We start from the raw sequence: 15,010 nt of genomic DNA on the forward strand, positions 1-15,010 counted from the left end.
CCTTTACCCCCAGTATACGGAAAAGATGGAAAGAAAGTGCAGGTAGCTCAATTGGAGGTACTCAAAATACACTTTCCTAACCGTAGTGGTGGAGGAAGTGCCTTTTGGCATTTCCTTTCCACTTTGGGAGGAATGTGGGCAGGGCCTGCCATGTGTTGTGTCATGGTGCATGGCTGGCTCTGTTCTTGTCATGAAACAAAGCAGCAAAATGGGGTAAAATGCCCCATGCAAAGAGGTCCTTAAACTGTCATAGCTCAGTGCTATAAAATCCTGGGATTTGTAGTTTGGTGAGGCACCAGTACTCTTTGGTAGACAAGACTGAAGACCTTGTAAAGCTACCACCACAACAGTTAAAGTTCTGCCAAACTGCATGGATTCTACAGTTGTAGATGAACCCTAACTTCTTCCACTGTAATTCAGGAGACAAAAAGAGTGGGAAAAAGTATTTTGTTTGTTTGATTTGTTTCCAATGACATTGGTCTGGGGTGCATGAATTTTAAAGTTGTGGGATGTTGTTTGAATCACTACAACCATGAAGAAGTAGGGTCCATCTATGCTGACCACTTAGTATGAGGGACTTGAGAATCAGCTCTATGACAACTAATTGATTCACAGAGCTCATTTGGGTTAGGGTAGGCCAAAGCTGCTCTACATTCTCCCCCAGAATCTGAAGCAAACCACTTATTTGAGGCCATGTAAACATTTGAAACAGTTCTGAGACAGATCCAGCTGTTTACATGGCATCCTGTGTTCCCTGGGGTCAGACTTGGGAACACAGAGTGACACTCACTGTATCCTCCTGTTTTCCCTGTTGCTGCTTCCAGTGAGTAAAACATGCTGGTTGCTCGTCATCTGGAATGATGCTGGTTGCAATAATGAGGCAATTAGGGAAGAGAGGAGGCAAAGAAAGGAATGCTTACTCCCTCCTACCTCCTATGTTGTTCTGGTGATCCAGCCGTGCCACAGCTGTCAGGTCAGATGAGTGACTGACTTGACCTATATCATGGTCACTGGCCACTGCAAAAAGGAGAATGAAAGGGGATAGTAAAAGTGGCTGTCCATTACTGTCAGAATGAGATTTTTGCCATTGGATAGTCAGGACTCACTCCTGCCTCTTCTGCGGTTAGGAGGGTAGTGGTCTAACCTGTCCTGGGGCTAATCCAGCATTCACAACTCCATATTGGCCTCAGGATAACTGGTCAATGTGGCCTGCGGTCTTCTATATCTTTATGATACACATTATTTGAAAACATCAATACAATTTTATAAAACAAACTCAAAACTGTGAAACTGTGAAAAAAGATTATCCAGCCATGTAATAAGAAAAAACTAAAACAGCCATTGTTACATTCAATTTTTTTTCACCAAGAGCAATGTCATTTCCTATGAAATTATCAGGTCTCAGTTATAGTTGAGTCATTCAGAGGCATTATGAATTTCAAAGTGCTCTTATGCCTTAGAATTCTCAACTATTATAATAATCCTTAACAATAAAGCCTAAATGCACCAAATGTGTTTTAAATATTGAACACTTTGGTAAATGGAAGGTATTTTAAGAATAAAAATTGAATGAATGAACAAATGCTGTCAGACGTATTTGTAGTGCTTGTGTTTTATCATATCAAATGTATCCATAATATTATATAAATGAATGCAAGCATCAATAGCTCTATGAGTTCAAATTTATGCAAGTCTACATCAAGGATAAAAACAGCTTCTTCTGGCCTTACTCAGGACAAATTCTCTACAGGTTCATAGTTGCTGAGTATAACAAACTCTAAGGCAGTGGTTCTAAACCTGTGGGTCCCCAAATATTTTGGCCTTCAACTCTCAGAAATCCTAACATCTGGTAAACGGGCTGGGATTTCTGGGAGTTGTAGGCCAAAACACCTGGAGACCCACAGGTTGAGAATCACTGATCTAAGGGATACCAATCTTTGCAAATTTGTTCTTGAATGAAGCAATTACTAATTTTAGCTATTGTCTTCCTGCTGCAAGAAAGCTGTATGTTCAGGAGCATTTTTGCTCAACTTGATGAACAACACTTGCATGAACAAAGAAGGCCATAACTTTATTGGTCAATAGTCATAGCTGTAATAGCACCACCTCTACTCTGCATAGCACTACCTCTACTCTGACTATTTAAAGCAATTCAAAGCTAGTTTCAAACTGCAGCAACCATACAACAATTTCCCAAAAAAGCAAATCCTTAATGTGTACCAGTACTCTACGGTTTGTGTAATAATCACCATCCGGGCCTGAAATTTGTTCAAAGATTTCCTATTCATAGAATCATAGAATTGTAGAGCTGGAAGAGACCTCACGGGCCATCCCTTGAACAGAAAACCACTTTCTTAAATACCAGTTTGAAACTGCATTAAACAGTCAGTGTGAATGTGCTTTAAGTGTATGTGTCTCAGATCTTGGCATCACTGGTTGATCAGTGAGCCCAGTACCCTAGCCCATTGCTGGAGTCTTGGAATGACACGAAATGAACTATGTAGCTGAGGCATAGCTCTGCCCACCACTAAGGGGTGTTGGGAAGGTATCAGCTCTCCCCCAGCCAGGCAAAACCAACCTTCACCCTCCAATTCCCACAAATGACCCCCTCATATGTTACCAATGCTAAAAGACACTGGAAATCAATGAATTTAGGACACATGCCCACCATCCCTCAAAGTTGTGACAAAACCCCCAAAAAGCCAGCTTGCAAATTGCCCTTTACAAGACAAGCACAATTGTGATAAAGGTGGGATGTTGCTTCAGAAGCAAGTGCCTAATAGTTACAAGAGCCAAAGTATCTCATCACCTGACTGGGATGCTGCTTATATTTCAACGAAATAATCCAGACAAATGATATTGTATAGATAAGACATTTGTTTCTGTTTTCTGCAGACTTACCCAGACCTGAAAAGAGAGAAACCAAATGTCCTATTCCAGGATGTGATGGCACAGGGCATGTGACTGGATTGTATCCCCATCACCGCAGTCTTTCTGGGTGTCCACATAAAGTCAGAGTTCCCCTTGAAAGCAAGTATCATTTCTTCATACAATAAACTGTATTTTTGCTTTTCAAAATGAAAACAACCTTATTGATGAAGCAGTAAGGATCAGTGATGGAAAATAAATTCATTAATATTTGCTAAATCTCTTTATACTTCAGGTATCAAATTATTCTCCAGCTTCTCCACCTAGGTCATCTGGACAACCCTGGCTCAAAACAGCAGATCATCCAGATGCAACCTGTGCTTTATCACCCACCTATCATAAAGGCCAGCAATTGTTCCATGCTATCTCTGCTTGGCATGAGTAGCTGGAACCATTGCATTGGGGCAAAACTGTAGTATTGAGGCTTTGGAAGAGTACAAAGCCTGAACTGTGGAACCCTAAGATCTTCATGTTGAATAGGACTTATACAAAATCAATTTTCATTTCTAGATGTCATCCATATCATATTCTTTGAATTTAACAAAATACTGCTAATTTAATCTAGAATAAATGCTGAATTTTGCAGAGCTAAAACCCTCTGCAGCCACTTCAGAACATATGATCTGGAACTGATAAATTCTGAAAAAGGAGGGAAGTTGACTTCAATGCAGTTGCTGTAAAACAAAGATGGGCAACCTGCAACTATTGCTAGAATGCAGCTTATATCAACTCTAGCCAGCAGAGTCAATTGGGAGGTATCATGTTGTAATTCAACAGCTTTTGAAAGGCTGCATACCACTCTTAGCCACCCTCATTTTCCTTTGCAGAGGTGGAAATGGAGGGGGTCATTAAATGTTGTTGGACTATAACTCCCAGTAGCCCTAGACAGAGCATTGTCACTGGTGAGGATTGGATTTCACTCCAACAACTTCTACTGAGTTGCACACTTCTCATCCCTGTCATAAATATTGACAGCCTCAAAGTTCAGAATGTACAGTGAAGTTGATGGGTATTCAGTATGTTGTTCTCTTTTTATTTAGTCCTGGCTATGCATGAAAATGTTCTAAAGTGCCCAACTCCTGGATGCACAGGAAGAGGACATGTCAACAGTAATCGTAACACTCACAGAAGGTAACTGGTTTTTTTTTTTACCAGTGACAATACACTATTCTTTCCAAGACTAGAACATTTTCATTGGCATTTATCACTCATTCTGTGCAAAAGGATAACATAACCATCTAATTCCCACAGGAAAAACTCTCTTATAGCCAAATGAGTGGAATAGTCCATTCAAGTGTAGACAAATATAAGACATAGTCCAGCTAAAATGAAGTACTCTCAGGTCCCATCATCTTTAGCAGGAAGCAATTAAACAACTACTTCCTTCTCTCATTAAAATCACAGAAACATCAAAATGCTGAAGTATAGGTTGAATGACTCAATCATTTTCTGTAATACTCTGACCAATGAATTGTTGCTTGTTCTGTCCTTACAGGACTATTTTCTCTTAAAATTCAATAAATACATTTTAAAAGAAAAAAATAGTTTTAGCCATTGGTATGGGTATAGACAGCTACACGACCTGTGCCAGTAAATTGTGCTGAAATACATACATTTTAATAATCCATCATGCAAATCGATACATAATGTAAATACTTCTGCATCCCAATTCTACGAGAAGTTATATTTGTGCCCTTGATTTTAAATATATGCAACAAGGAATTAGCAACAAATAAAGTGAATGACAAGGGATCTTATTCATAAATACAGAAAAAGCCAATTTTATGTGGTGAAAGCAATCTGATCAGATGTTTTTGGTGTACTTAGTGTGCTGATTCAAGCTTCTGACTTCTCCAACATATGCTCAGGCTATGATTCACCATGACTTGATCAAGTACACCAAAATATAGGGATAAGATTAGCTTGGGTTAATTTCCCCATTGAAAAACAGATGTGGGGATGAGTTATCTATAACAAAATTTTGTTACAAGGCCAGCATTACCACTAAAAGATCGAGTGATGCTTGGTGATGTATGGAGGTAGTGAAAATTTATGGGCAAGACTGGGATGATGGAAATGGGCAGACAAAAAGTTCAGAGAACCTGTGGGTGAGATATGAATGGAAGAACAAGGGCAGCCTGAATCAGCCAGGGATCTTCATTATGTGGAAAAGAGGGAACTCCAGCAGGACATAGATGCCTGTACAGAAAGAGATATACCTGGTGTTTCAGAGGATAAAGACAAAAACCAATAGCAATATGCTAAATAATGTTGCGTAGAATGCCAAAATGCAAATTTAAAATGTTCCCTCCTTTGGGGAGAAGAAAGATAGGCTATTAAGAAATACTCATATGTGACAAATCTCTTTCAAACAGTCTTTCCGGTTGCCCCATTGCGGCAGCTGAAAAAATGGCAATGTCTCAGGAAAAAAATCCACAAGAATCACCCAACATGGGGCAGTGCCACGATCAGGTCCACAGGTAAGACTCACCCATCATTTCATACCTCAGGCATGTGGGCAAAACATATTTGTAACTAACATTGTAGCCTGCAATACCTTGAAATGTCATCCTTCTAATTCTATAGTGCAGGCAGAAATGTACAAAATCTAAGATCATCAACGCCATAATATTGTGCGAAAGACACAAGTGCCTCTCTATAAGTGAAAAGACTGCAGGCATAATTCATGCACAACTAACCTTTTTGGTTTTGCTGCAAGTCAATATAGGAGTGAGGCTTCTTTTCCTACATAGACTGAATGAAAAATGCCTTTGTGATTCATGTTCTAAGACTGCAAAATGCACATTTGCATGACATTAGTATTGCAGATGAGGTGAGAACCAGCAATTTGCCATACAGTCAAGCCATACAGAAAACACAATATGAATGTTCTGGTGAATATCCTATTACAAGTGTACCCGAATGGTTGAAAGTTCATGTTGAGTATCACATATACAAACAAATTTCCAAATATGAAACAATAATAATAATAATAATAATAATAATAATAATAATAATAATAATAAACTTTATTTATACCCCGCCACCATCTCCCCAATGGGGACTCAGGGCGGCTAACATGGGGCCACGCCCAGAGCAATACAATATAATAAAATATGAAACAGCATACCATAGCACAATTAAAAGCAATACAATAGATGATAATAGACATTACATCAAAAAAAAAAAACCAGTAAAACAGGGCAGGCCGCATGGACACAAGGATAAAACTCGGAGTGAGAGGAACAGAGGAGTACTCCACTGTGGACAGGGACACATGAAAGTGGGGCAATCTAGAGGGTAGATGTTGAGGGGGGAGCAATACAGAAATATATAACAGAAATTACTCACCGAAAGCACAGCGGAAGAACCATGTTTTCAAGTCTTTCCTAAAAGCTAACAGAGTGGGAGCTTGCCTGATCTCAGTGGGTAGTGAATTCCATAGTCGAAGGGCCACAGAGGAGAAGGCCCTCTCCCTTGTACTCACAAGACGGGCCTGGGATATAGGCAACAATCCTAAATAGAATGGCTTCCATAGGTACTTTGTCAAGATTGGCTTTTTCAGAAAATGTTGCACTTAGAGCACATTGCTGTTATTTTAAAGTACATTTTCTTAGTAGCACTTCTTCAGTAGTATTTTAACCACAAAGCTAGTTAAAGGTATATTGCTACAGGTGACACTAGGTTTGATACAACAAACCTAGGTATTCCATGGCTATTTCCATTTCAAATACTACAGAAAATGCTGATATTATTGGCTCATTTTCTAAAAGAAAATACAGTACAATGTTCCATGGACAAACAATTGGTAGATACCATTCTGTCAATAATAATAAAAATAATAATAATAATGTCGATGTTGCAATCCCAGGGGACAGCAGGATTGAGGAGAAACAACTAGAAAAGCTGACATGATATGAGGATTTAAAGATCGAATTGCAAAGACTGTGGCACAAGCCAAGCAAGGTGGCCCCAGTGGTGATCGGCATACTGGGTGTAGTGCCTAAAGACCTTGGCCTGCATTTGAACACAATTGGCGCTGACAAAATTACCATCTGCCAGCTGCAGAGGGCCACCTTACTGGGATCTGCACACATTATTCGCCAATACATCACACAGCCCTAGACACTTGGGAAGTGTCCGGCGTGTGATCCAGTACAACAGCCAGCAGAGTGTTTGCTGTGGACTCATCTTGCGTTTCAAATAATAATAATAATAAATTGGCTAACAAATACGAAATCCAGCATATCTGTCTTGTTTGCTGTGCCAGACTATGTCGTTGTGTCAATACATTGTACTTTTTACTCTCCTCTCTTCATGGCTCGAGGCAGGGCACAACATAGTTAAAAACACCTCATCAAAAACATTATGTAAAATGCATACATTGAAAAATATTTTTATAAAATACATATATTAAAATACACCATACAAAGATTTAAATACAGTAGATACAAGACATGACTTTAATGATGTTTTCCTTTTGCTGCCCCACTTTCAGGTTCCAGTACAGGGTTGATACCTCAAGTTTTTGTATTAAAATCATAATAGCAAAGACATGTTTTAGGCTGTCCTTGATACATGTAAGTTTAGGTAATTTCTATAGAATTTCTCTGAAAATGCACATGACTTTATACAGGACATTAGATAAACATGCAAGGGATTGGAGACAAGACCAGAAAACAACCTGCTCTGGCTGCATGAATTCATTCTACATGATGTATTGTCTGCTCAGGGCTTCACTGTCTTTATACTAGAGAAAGGAATTTTATAGAAATATAACAGGAAAATATGAAACATTTGATTTGGAATGTTCTGGGTCAGTCCTACGACCTCTTCACACTGCCCTTTCAGGCTGTGCCTTTACGCTAGCACTCTTCACATGGTGGGGCTGGGACAGGGTGCATTGCCCCGCTGCCCTTTCCCCATCATATGGGGAAAAGGGGAGGGGAATGCGGAGCTACCCAAAAAACACTTTTCTCCCTATAGTGATGGAAGACTTGCCTTTCGAAGCTGCCCCTCCAACTTTGGGAGGAATGTGGGAGGGGCCTGCCACGCATGACAGACCCTGTCCTTGATGCAAAACAAAGCGGCAAAATGGGGCAAAAATGCCCTATGTGAAGAGGCCCTTAATTTAGCCCTCTACTAGCACTAGGCTAGTCTGGGTTCATAGGCTACCTTATTAGGAACTCCCTTGCAAGAGAATAAAACCAATTTATGCTGTTTTCTTCTTTCTCTACAGGACAAACTTGGTGAAACAACTTGAGTTATCTCAGTATAGCTGTCGATCTGCCCAGCCAATCCCTTTCTCCAGAGCCACCTTTACAAGAGAGCAAGAGAAATGTGGGAAGATACCATTCGACTATGCTAGTTTTGATGCCCAAGTCTTTGGCAAATGCACAATGATGCCCTCTATGCAAGGACAAAAACCTACACAATTCCTTGATTGTAAGTAAGAGACAGATACAAATCACTTGTCCTTGTTTTGTAAGTAAGAGACAGATACAAATCACTTGTCCTTGTCAATAGCATAGTTTAAACCATATAGCTTGACTCTAATATTTAAAAAAATATGCAGTAGTTATTATAAAAAATGTCTAGTCAATAGAGTCATGGAAAGCAGTGTATTTGTTGAAGTGCCTGCAGAAAAACAAAGTTGAGTGCACAGATTTGGAATGTGGCTGCCCATATACATATATACAAACATAAGCACAACTAGAATTCAAGTAGGTATCCTTGAGTAGAGCTTACTTGGAAATGGAATCTAGTTTAACTGTGCATTTTCTCTCAGTCTCATTAAATAATATGTCTACAACCATAGCTTGGAAACATTAAAATTTTGTTTTCAAAGAAAATGAATGTGATTAATATTTAAGTGTTAAGTAGAATTTATATAATCAATTTGTTGCATTAATTGTTAATGCAATTAATGCTAATCCCTAACTTGTTAAATAAAAAAATAATTTATAAATTACTCAAAATGGCCAACCATCCTAGTACCCGCAAAGATAATGAATTAAAATAACTGGACACTTCAATAAGCAGATGTCAACGTATTTAAGTATTAAAATATCAAAGTTTAAATTTGTTGTTAAAATAATGAATTAAAAATATTTGGAACCAATCATCTCCCGATTCTGTTTAAAATGACTTAAGTCTTAGGTAAAGGACTTTTGCTTCACAAAAAATTGGACACATTGTGGATCAGTGTTATAGGCTTTCCTCTTTCCAAATTTAAAACCATATCTGAAATTCACTAGAATTTACAAAGCTATCCCTGATAAATTTTATAAATTACTATAAAATAAAGAAGATCCTGAACAATACTGATATTTCTCGAGGTACCCAAGGTTTCATGAAAATATCATTACTACATCAGTGAAATAAATCATTGGTTATTTCTCTGGGTTGTCCAGGGAGAGGTGGTCCAGAGTACCAGTTTCTACCAGTTCCAGACATTATGGTAAAAATATCACAGAAAGGATTTATTAGCATTATTGATCAACACATTCCTATCCAAAGAATTCTGACTAGTGTTGCAATAACTGAAGATATCCAATAAGCTGAATAGCAACTTAACTCTATATTCTTATCTTAAAATACCTTGACATTGAATGGAATGTTCTATCTTCCTTGTTAATATTATACTTCATATTTATCTATGCAAGGGAAAATATGTTATTTAGCAAAATTCAAAATGAATTAGCCAAAACAATAAACATTGCTATAAATGTGAAGCTTGGCTATAACCCAGCATTGTGGTAGCTCAGGTACACCAATTTTGTTTCTGTTTTATATATTAAAAAGTCAGTGTTAAATGGACCATCGTGTTTGTGCTAATATAATTCGTAATTCTTTTTATGCTTAAACTAACAGGGTGTTTGAAAAAGAACTCCCTAGTTTTAATGTGTTTATACTTAAAACTAGGAAATTCTTTTTCAAACACCCTGTATTATTAAGCCAACCCTGACTTGTTCTTGATTTACGCATCACTGAAAGTGATGGAAGTAAAGAATCTCTAATGTAAGGAATAAGGAGATACATAATTCACCCTTTCCTCTTCTACTTGAACTAAGGGGCCCTGAACATTTGTATGGCATATTTGGTTTTCTGACAACAGTATCAACAGGAAAAACATCTAAAGTTTTAAATGTATTGCTTTCTGAAGCTCTGAACAGCAATGTTGACTTTCTAATCAAGTGCAGATACTCTTTATATTATTTTTTACCTGTTTTGGGAATTGAAATGATAATATATTTTTAAAGTAGCATATTTAATGGGCTAACAGTTGCATGTAATCTATTTCTAATCAAATCTCTCTTCAACAGCAAAGCATTTTTCAAATCCAGGGAAATTTTCTAATCGGCTGCCTAGTGCTAGCGCCCACACACAGAGCCCTTGCCATGCCAACTCTTACGGCTACGGTCAATGTAGTGAAGACACCCACATAGCAGCAGCTGCTGCAATCCTGAACCTTTCCACCCACTGCAGGGAAACAGCAGAGATCCTCTCCAACAAACCACAGAGTCTGTCTGCCAAGGTAGGCCAGTCCAAGAACCTGGAGGGTGTGCTAGCTACTGAACTGCACGAATAAACTGTCTTTCATGTTAGTGACTTCATTCGATTTCTCTTTTTCTCCCCTTCACAAATAGCAGAAGGAAGGAAGAGATTTTAAAAAGAGCAGCTCCTTTCTGGATGCTCTTTGGAAGAGAGACAGAGGGATTGTTTGGGGAGGGGAATGAAATGTCAAAGGTGTAGGCTGCTCTTGTAGGCTGTTTCTGTAAAGGGTTTCAAAAAAGAATTAGAATGAAAGAAAGGGACTCGTTTTTGGTGGACACATTGCAAACACATTGTATCAGAGTTTTGTCCTTGCATGGTGAAAAGGGCTATTGTAGAATGAACCAAAATAGAGCAGACCATGTCACATATCCAAATTTTGATATTTTTGGTTAGTATTACTAATTTAGCTCAATGCCTTAAAACTATTCAGGCATGAGTAAAGCTATTTTAACCCAGAAACTGAGGCTGAGAAGAGATTACTTGCATGTCTGATTGTTTACAATTTTGTATTTCATTTCAACTATGTCCCTTTGTCAGTGATTGTTAAGCAGCAGAAAAAAAGTATCACTGTGTTATAAAATTTTACTACATTGGGCATAAAATACCCATGAGCATATTGCCTTGGAAATCAGTAGATTTGACCCTTTGTGGTTCTAAGCCTTAGGACTACAACCGCATGTCATTTGTTGCTCTAGCAGCATTGTTAGAATGGGAACTGTGGTGCCAACAGACCTTCATCCAAACACATTGAATCAGTCTGGTAGAAAGGATGGATGGGTGCAGAGTCATGAATGGATGGTCTGTGAAACATGCTCTAGAACGATACACAAAACATTGCCTTTGTACTTGAATATGCTCTCTGTGACATATGTCTGTTTTGCAAACACAGTGGTAGCCCCATAGGCAACATTCATTCTGGCCAGAGAGAAACTCTTTCCTTGGAACTTCTGTTTTATATCATTATCCATGGCAACCAATCCATATTTATTCAATTAGTTGAGATATCATGAGATAGAATTTTCTGCTTTTCTATTTCTATTGAGAGGCTTTTATTCTGATGGGCTTGCTTCTTGAAGCCAGCAGAGAGGACAGTGTTACATTCATCGACCTGCAAGCCAGACAAAACCTTTTTTAGGACTCGGGATTTGTTGCCGATTTTCTCTAGGTCCACGGTTTTATTTCTCTTACTGGCCAGAACCATCATTGAGTGCTGGGTTATGGCAAAGGCATCTCTTTCACGCTCTTGTGTTGAAAAGGAGGCTGATGCCAGAAGCTCTATTAAATTGCTTTCCCTACCTTTGGCTGACCTTAGAAACAGACCTTTCTTGCCAAAGAAAGGTAATAAAGGGACCGTACATAAGATTTTTTCTCTCTCCACTGTACACCTGTTTTGAATTTGCCAAAGAAGGAAAGGCAATCATAACGCCTCATTGTAGCATTTGAGATGTATAGTGGTGGGTGGGTGGCATCCAGATTTTTAAAAATAAAAATAAAAATGCCCTTTGTAATCTCATCTTCTGCCAGTTATCACTTTTGCCAGACTTCCAGTAGGGCACAATGACAACCAGTGGTAGAGAGTATCTGACAGAAGAATTAGAATTAGCTTCTGGCCAGAGAGGGGGCAAGCAAAACTGAAAGCAATGGAGTCGCCAAAATCACACATATTCTTTTTATTTGGTTTGGATAATCATCCATTTTCTAAAATGGGTGATTTAAACAGGAAAATATATGATACTATATTCTCTAGATACATGTACCTAAACTAAAACAAATTATGCTACAATATTCAAAATATAAGCTGAATCCAACACAGTTACATTTTTTGTTTTTACTTGATGTGGTGATGTTTCTCTTTTTTCTTACTGTTTCCCTTTTATTCATTTTATTTCTTTAGTTTATATCTTTTTAAAAGATTTGTTTTGAGTCTGAATATCTTTTTTTCAGAAAGCATTACTCTGAAATAAAATCAAATATAAACCTGAAATTGCCTTAACTTTGCTTTCTGATTTTGTGTAGCTTTCTGCCATTGTTTGGAAAAATAGTGTTGCAATTAGATGGCTTACTCCTTTTTAAAAAAATGTTTGGATTTCATATTGTTTTAGCTATTTTTGTTTTATACTACATTTTAAGACACTATGAGTTTCATTTGGGATAAAGGCTACATAAAATATAATAAAACAAATAAAAAATTTAAAAAATCCAAAGAGGTATTGGGAACATTTCCTATGAATGAAAAATGAATTTGTGGAGGTTCAATTTCTTTCAGTGCTGCTTGAGAAAAAAATGTTTTGGTAGAAGTGACTGCAATAGAAATGGTATTGCACTGAGTTTTAGTCAACACTTCAAAGGAATTAGTCAAGGTGCTGACACTTGTAGTTACAGTAGCTTTAATAGTTTCTAAAATACAGAATGGTTGCAGAACCCACTAAGAGTGTAGACCCTGTGGGACTATAGATTTGGAAATGGAGAATGCCATCATCTACCTATTAGACTACAGTAACTCCAGCACCGCCAAAGGCGTGCAATTTTTTCATTAGTTGTTGCAAGTTGTATTAAATTCATACTTACAATGTGCACAATGTCAGTTGTGCAGGCCAAAAACTAAAGAATCTAAATTTACTCAATGCTTTTTCATTTTAATTTTGTAAATCTTGGAAGCCTCCCGAAGTTAGTTTCATTTTCAGTGCAAGGACGCAAAGCCAAGCCAAAAAAACTGCATTTTCTCTTTAAATTAATGGCCTCTCACCATTAGGAGAGGGAAGCAGCAGGGAGAAAGCAGAATTCGCTGGGAAAGAGACTGAGAAAGCACAGAATTCTGGGAAATGTCATTTGGGAAGGTGAGGAGAGCTATGGCAAAGAATTCAAAAGACCTGCCATAAACTACACTTCCTAGAAATCTCCTCAGCCTCAGAAAGCCCAAATCAGGATAGGGAGAGATTTGTCCCTTCATAACAGCAGCCAGCCAGAGTTCGAATAAATTGTTGAATCTGCAAAGAGGAGGACTGACTGATACTTCTAGTAAGTACACCTCTGTGTTGGGCTGAGAAGAACTCCCTAAATGGAAGTTCTATTGGTTAATATGAGAGACTTTTAATGAGATAGCTGTTTGGCTTTTCAAATGTTTTTGTCAAAACGATAAAAAAAATCCCTAAAATCAGTAGATGTATGAATATTTCTGAAAGTTGGGAGGAATGATACCCTGTTATCTTATGTCATTGTACAGAGAATTCAAGGAGATAGTTTTTGTAGTTTGTTTTTAAAAAAATAATGTTGTTTATAAAAACTTTGAATATTCCCCGAATATTCATGGATAAGTGAAATGATCTGAAACATGATGGGCTAACAGTGGTAAATGTGTTCTACCATTGTAGCAAGTTTCACTCCAATAGCTGTAAAACGAGGGAGAAAGGCACCCCTGAAGTTTCCCCAATTGCACAATTACTATAACAAAAAAAAAAGAAATTTCGTTACTCTCATTATAGTAACCAATTTTTCACTAACCACTCTTTAGAAGCAATTTATAAACAAAACACTGGTGCCTCCTAATTTTGTAATGACTTTTGAAATATTTTTAATTGATCGCATAGCTCTAGTATGCATATGGAAAGCAACAAAATTGGTGTACAGTATTTGGAATTTTCCCCTAAACATATTTTCAAGCCATGATTGACTGAATCCACAGATGTAGAATCTGACTGTATAGCTACTGAAGGCTTCCCAGGCAAGTGTAAAGCATACACATAAACATGCAAAAAGATTGGCATTTTTGACATAAAATAGATTCTCAGATAACTGGAATACAAGGAACCAGAACTCTCAATCAGACAGCAAATTTTTGAAAATAAGACTTTAAATAAAATTAAAATAAAATAATTTTTATAATATTGTAAAATCAGTTTTTATAATACAGTAAAATTGTGTTATATTAAATTTAGTTTGTCTTAAATTGCTTTTAATTACTGTAATTCAATATTAAAATCAAGTCAATACAAAGTTAATGGTATGGTATACTATAGGGTATAGTATGTGTTAGGCTTATTTTTAATAATAACTCTTAAGCAACTCGAAATGACATTTCTCTGGTATCTACCAATCCCCATGGGTTCCAAATAACTGTCAGTCTACTGTATTTATAGCCATAAAGAATTATGAATTAATACAGAGAAGGAATCATACAGTCTGTATAGTCTTTGGTAGGTTCCTATGAAGTGCTTGACATACGTGGACCTCAGAATCCTGAATTGGGGGGGCACGCCTTTTAGAGCTGAATATGAGTTTTTAAAAATTAGTTTCTTTTTTCGTGTGCTATGAAACACTGGTGAGAAGATTGCCAAATGGCCAAGAATCTGCACAGTTCAGGATTATTCTTTGAAAAATTTATTCACAGTTGCTTTATTTATTTAATTATTTATTATTCAAACTTATATGCCGCCACTCCTCCAGGGTTTGGAGTGGCTTACTTTGCATATAAAACAGCATTTACTGTGTAAAAAATAATGTCCCCATAGCAAAGTATTATTTTTTA

At 37.4% G+C, this 15,010-nt stretch overlaps 1 protein-coding gene across 7 annotated transcripts in view; it reads left to right on the forward strand.

Moving 5' to 3' along the window:
• The window catches only part of st18 (ST18 C2H2C-type zinc finger transcription factor), a 248,617-nt gene that overhangs the window by 187,733 nt on the left and 45,874 nt on the right, over window positions 1-15,010 (forward strand). For 6 of the 7 annotated variants that reach the window (XM_062980374.1, XM_062980376.1, XM_062980375.1 and 3 more), the window contains 5 exons: window positions 2,896-3,030; window positions 3,969-4,059; window positions 5,304-5,408; window positions 8,168-8,373; window positions 10,254-10,465. In XM_062980374.1, coding sequence (XP_062836444.1) covers window positions 2,896-3,030; window positions 3,969-4,059; window positions 5,304-5,408; window positions 8,168-8,373; window positions 10,254-10,465 — 749 coding nt within the window. The remainder of the gene's footprint in view (window positions 1-2,895; window positions 3,031-3,968; window positions 4,060-5,303; window positions 5,409-8,167; window positions 8,374-10,253; window positions 10,466-15,010) is intronic. The other variant, XM_062980373.1, reaches the window with a different exon arrangement.

Source organism: Anolis carolinensis, chromosome 4 (genome assembly GCF_035594765.1).
Source record: "Anolis carolinensis isolate JA03-04 chromosome 4, rAnoCar3.1.pri, whole genome shotgun sequence".
Classification (NCBI taxonomy): Eukaryota; Metazoa; Chordata; class Lepidosauria; order Squamata; family Dactyloidae; genus Anolis; species Anolis carolinensis.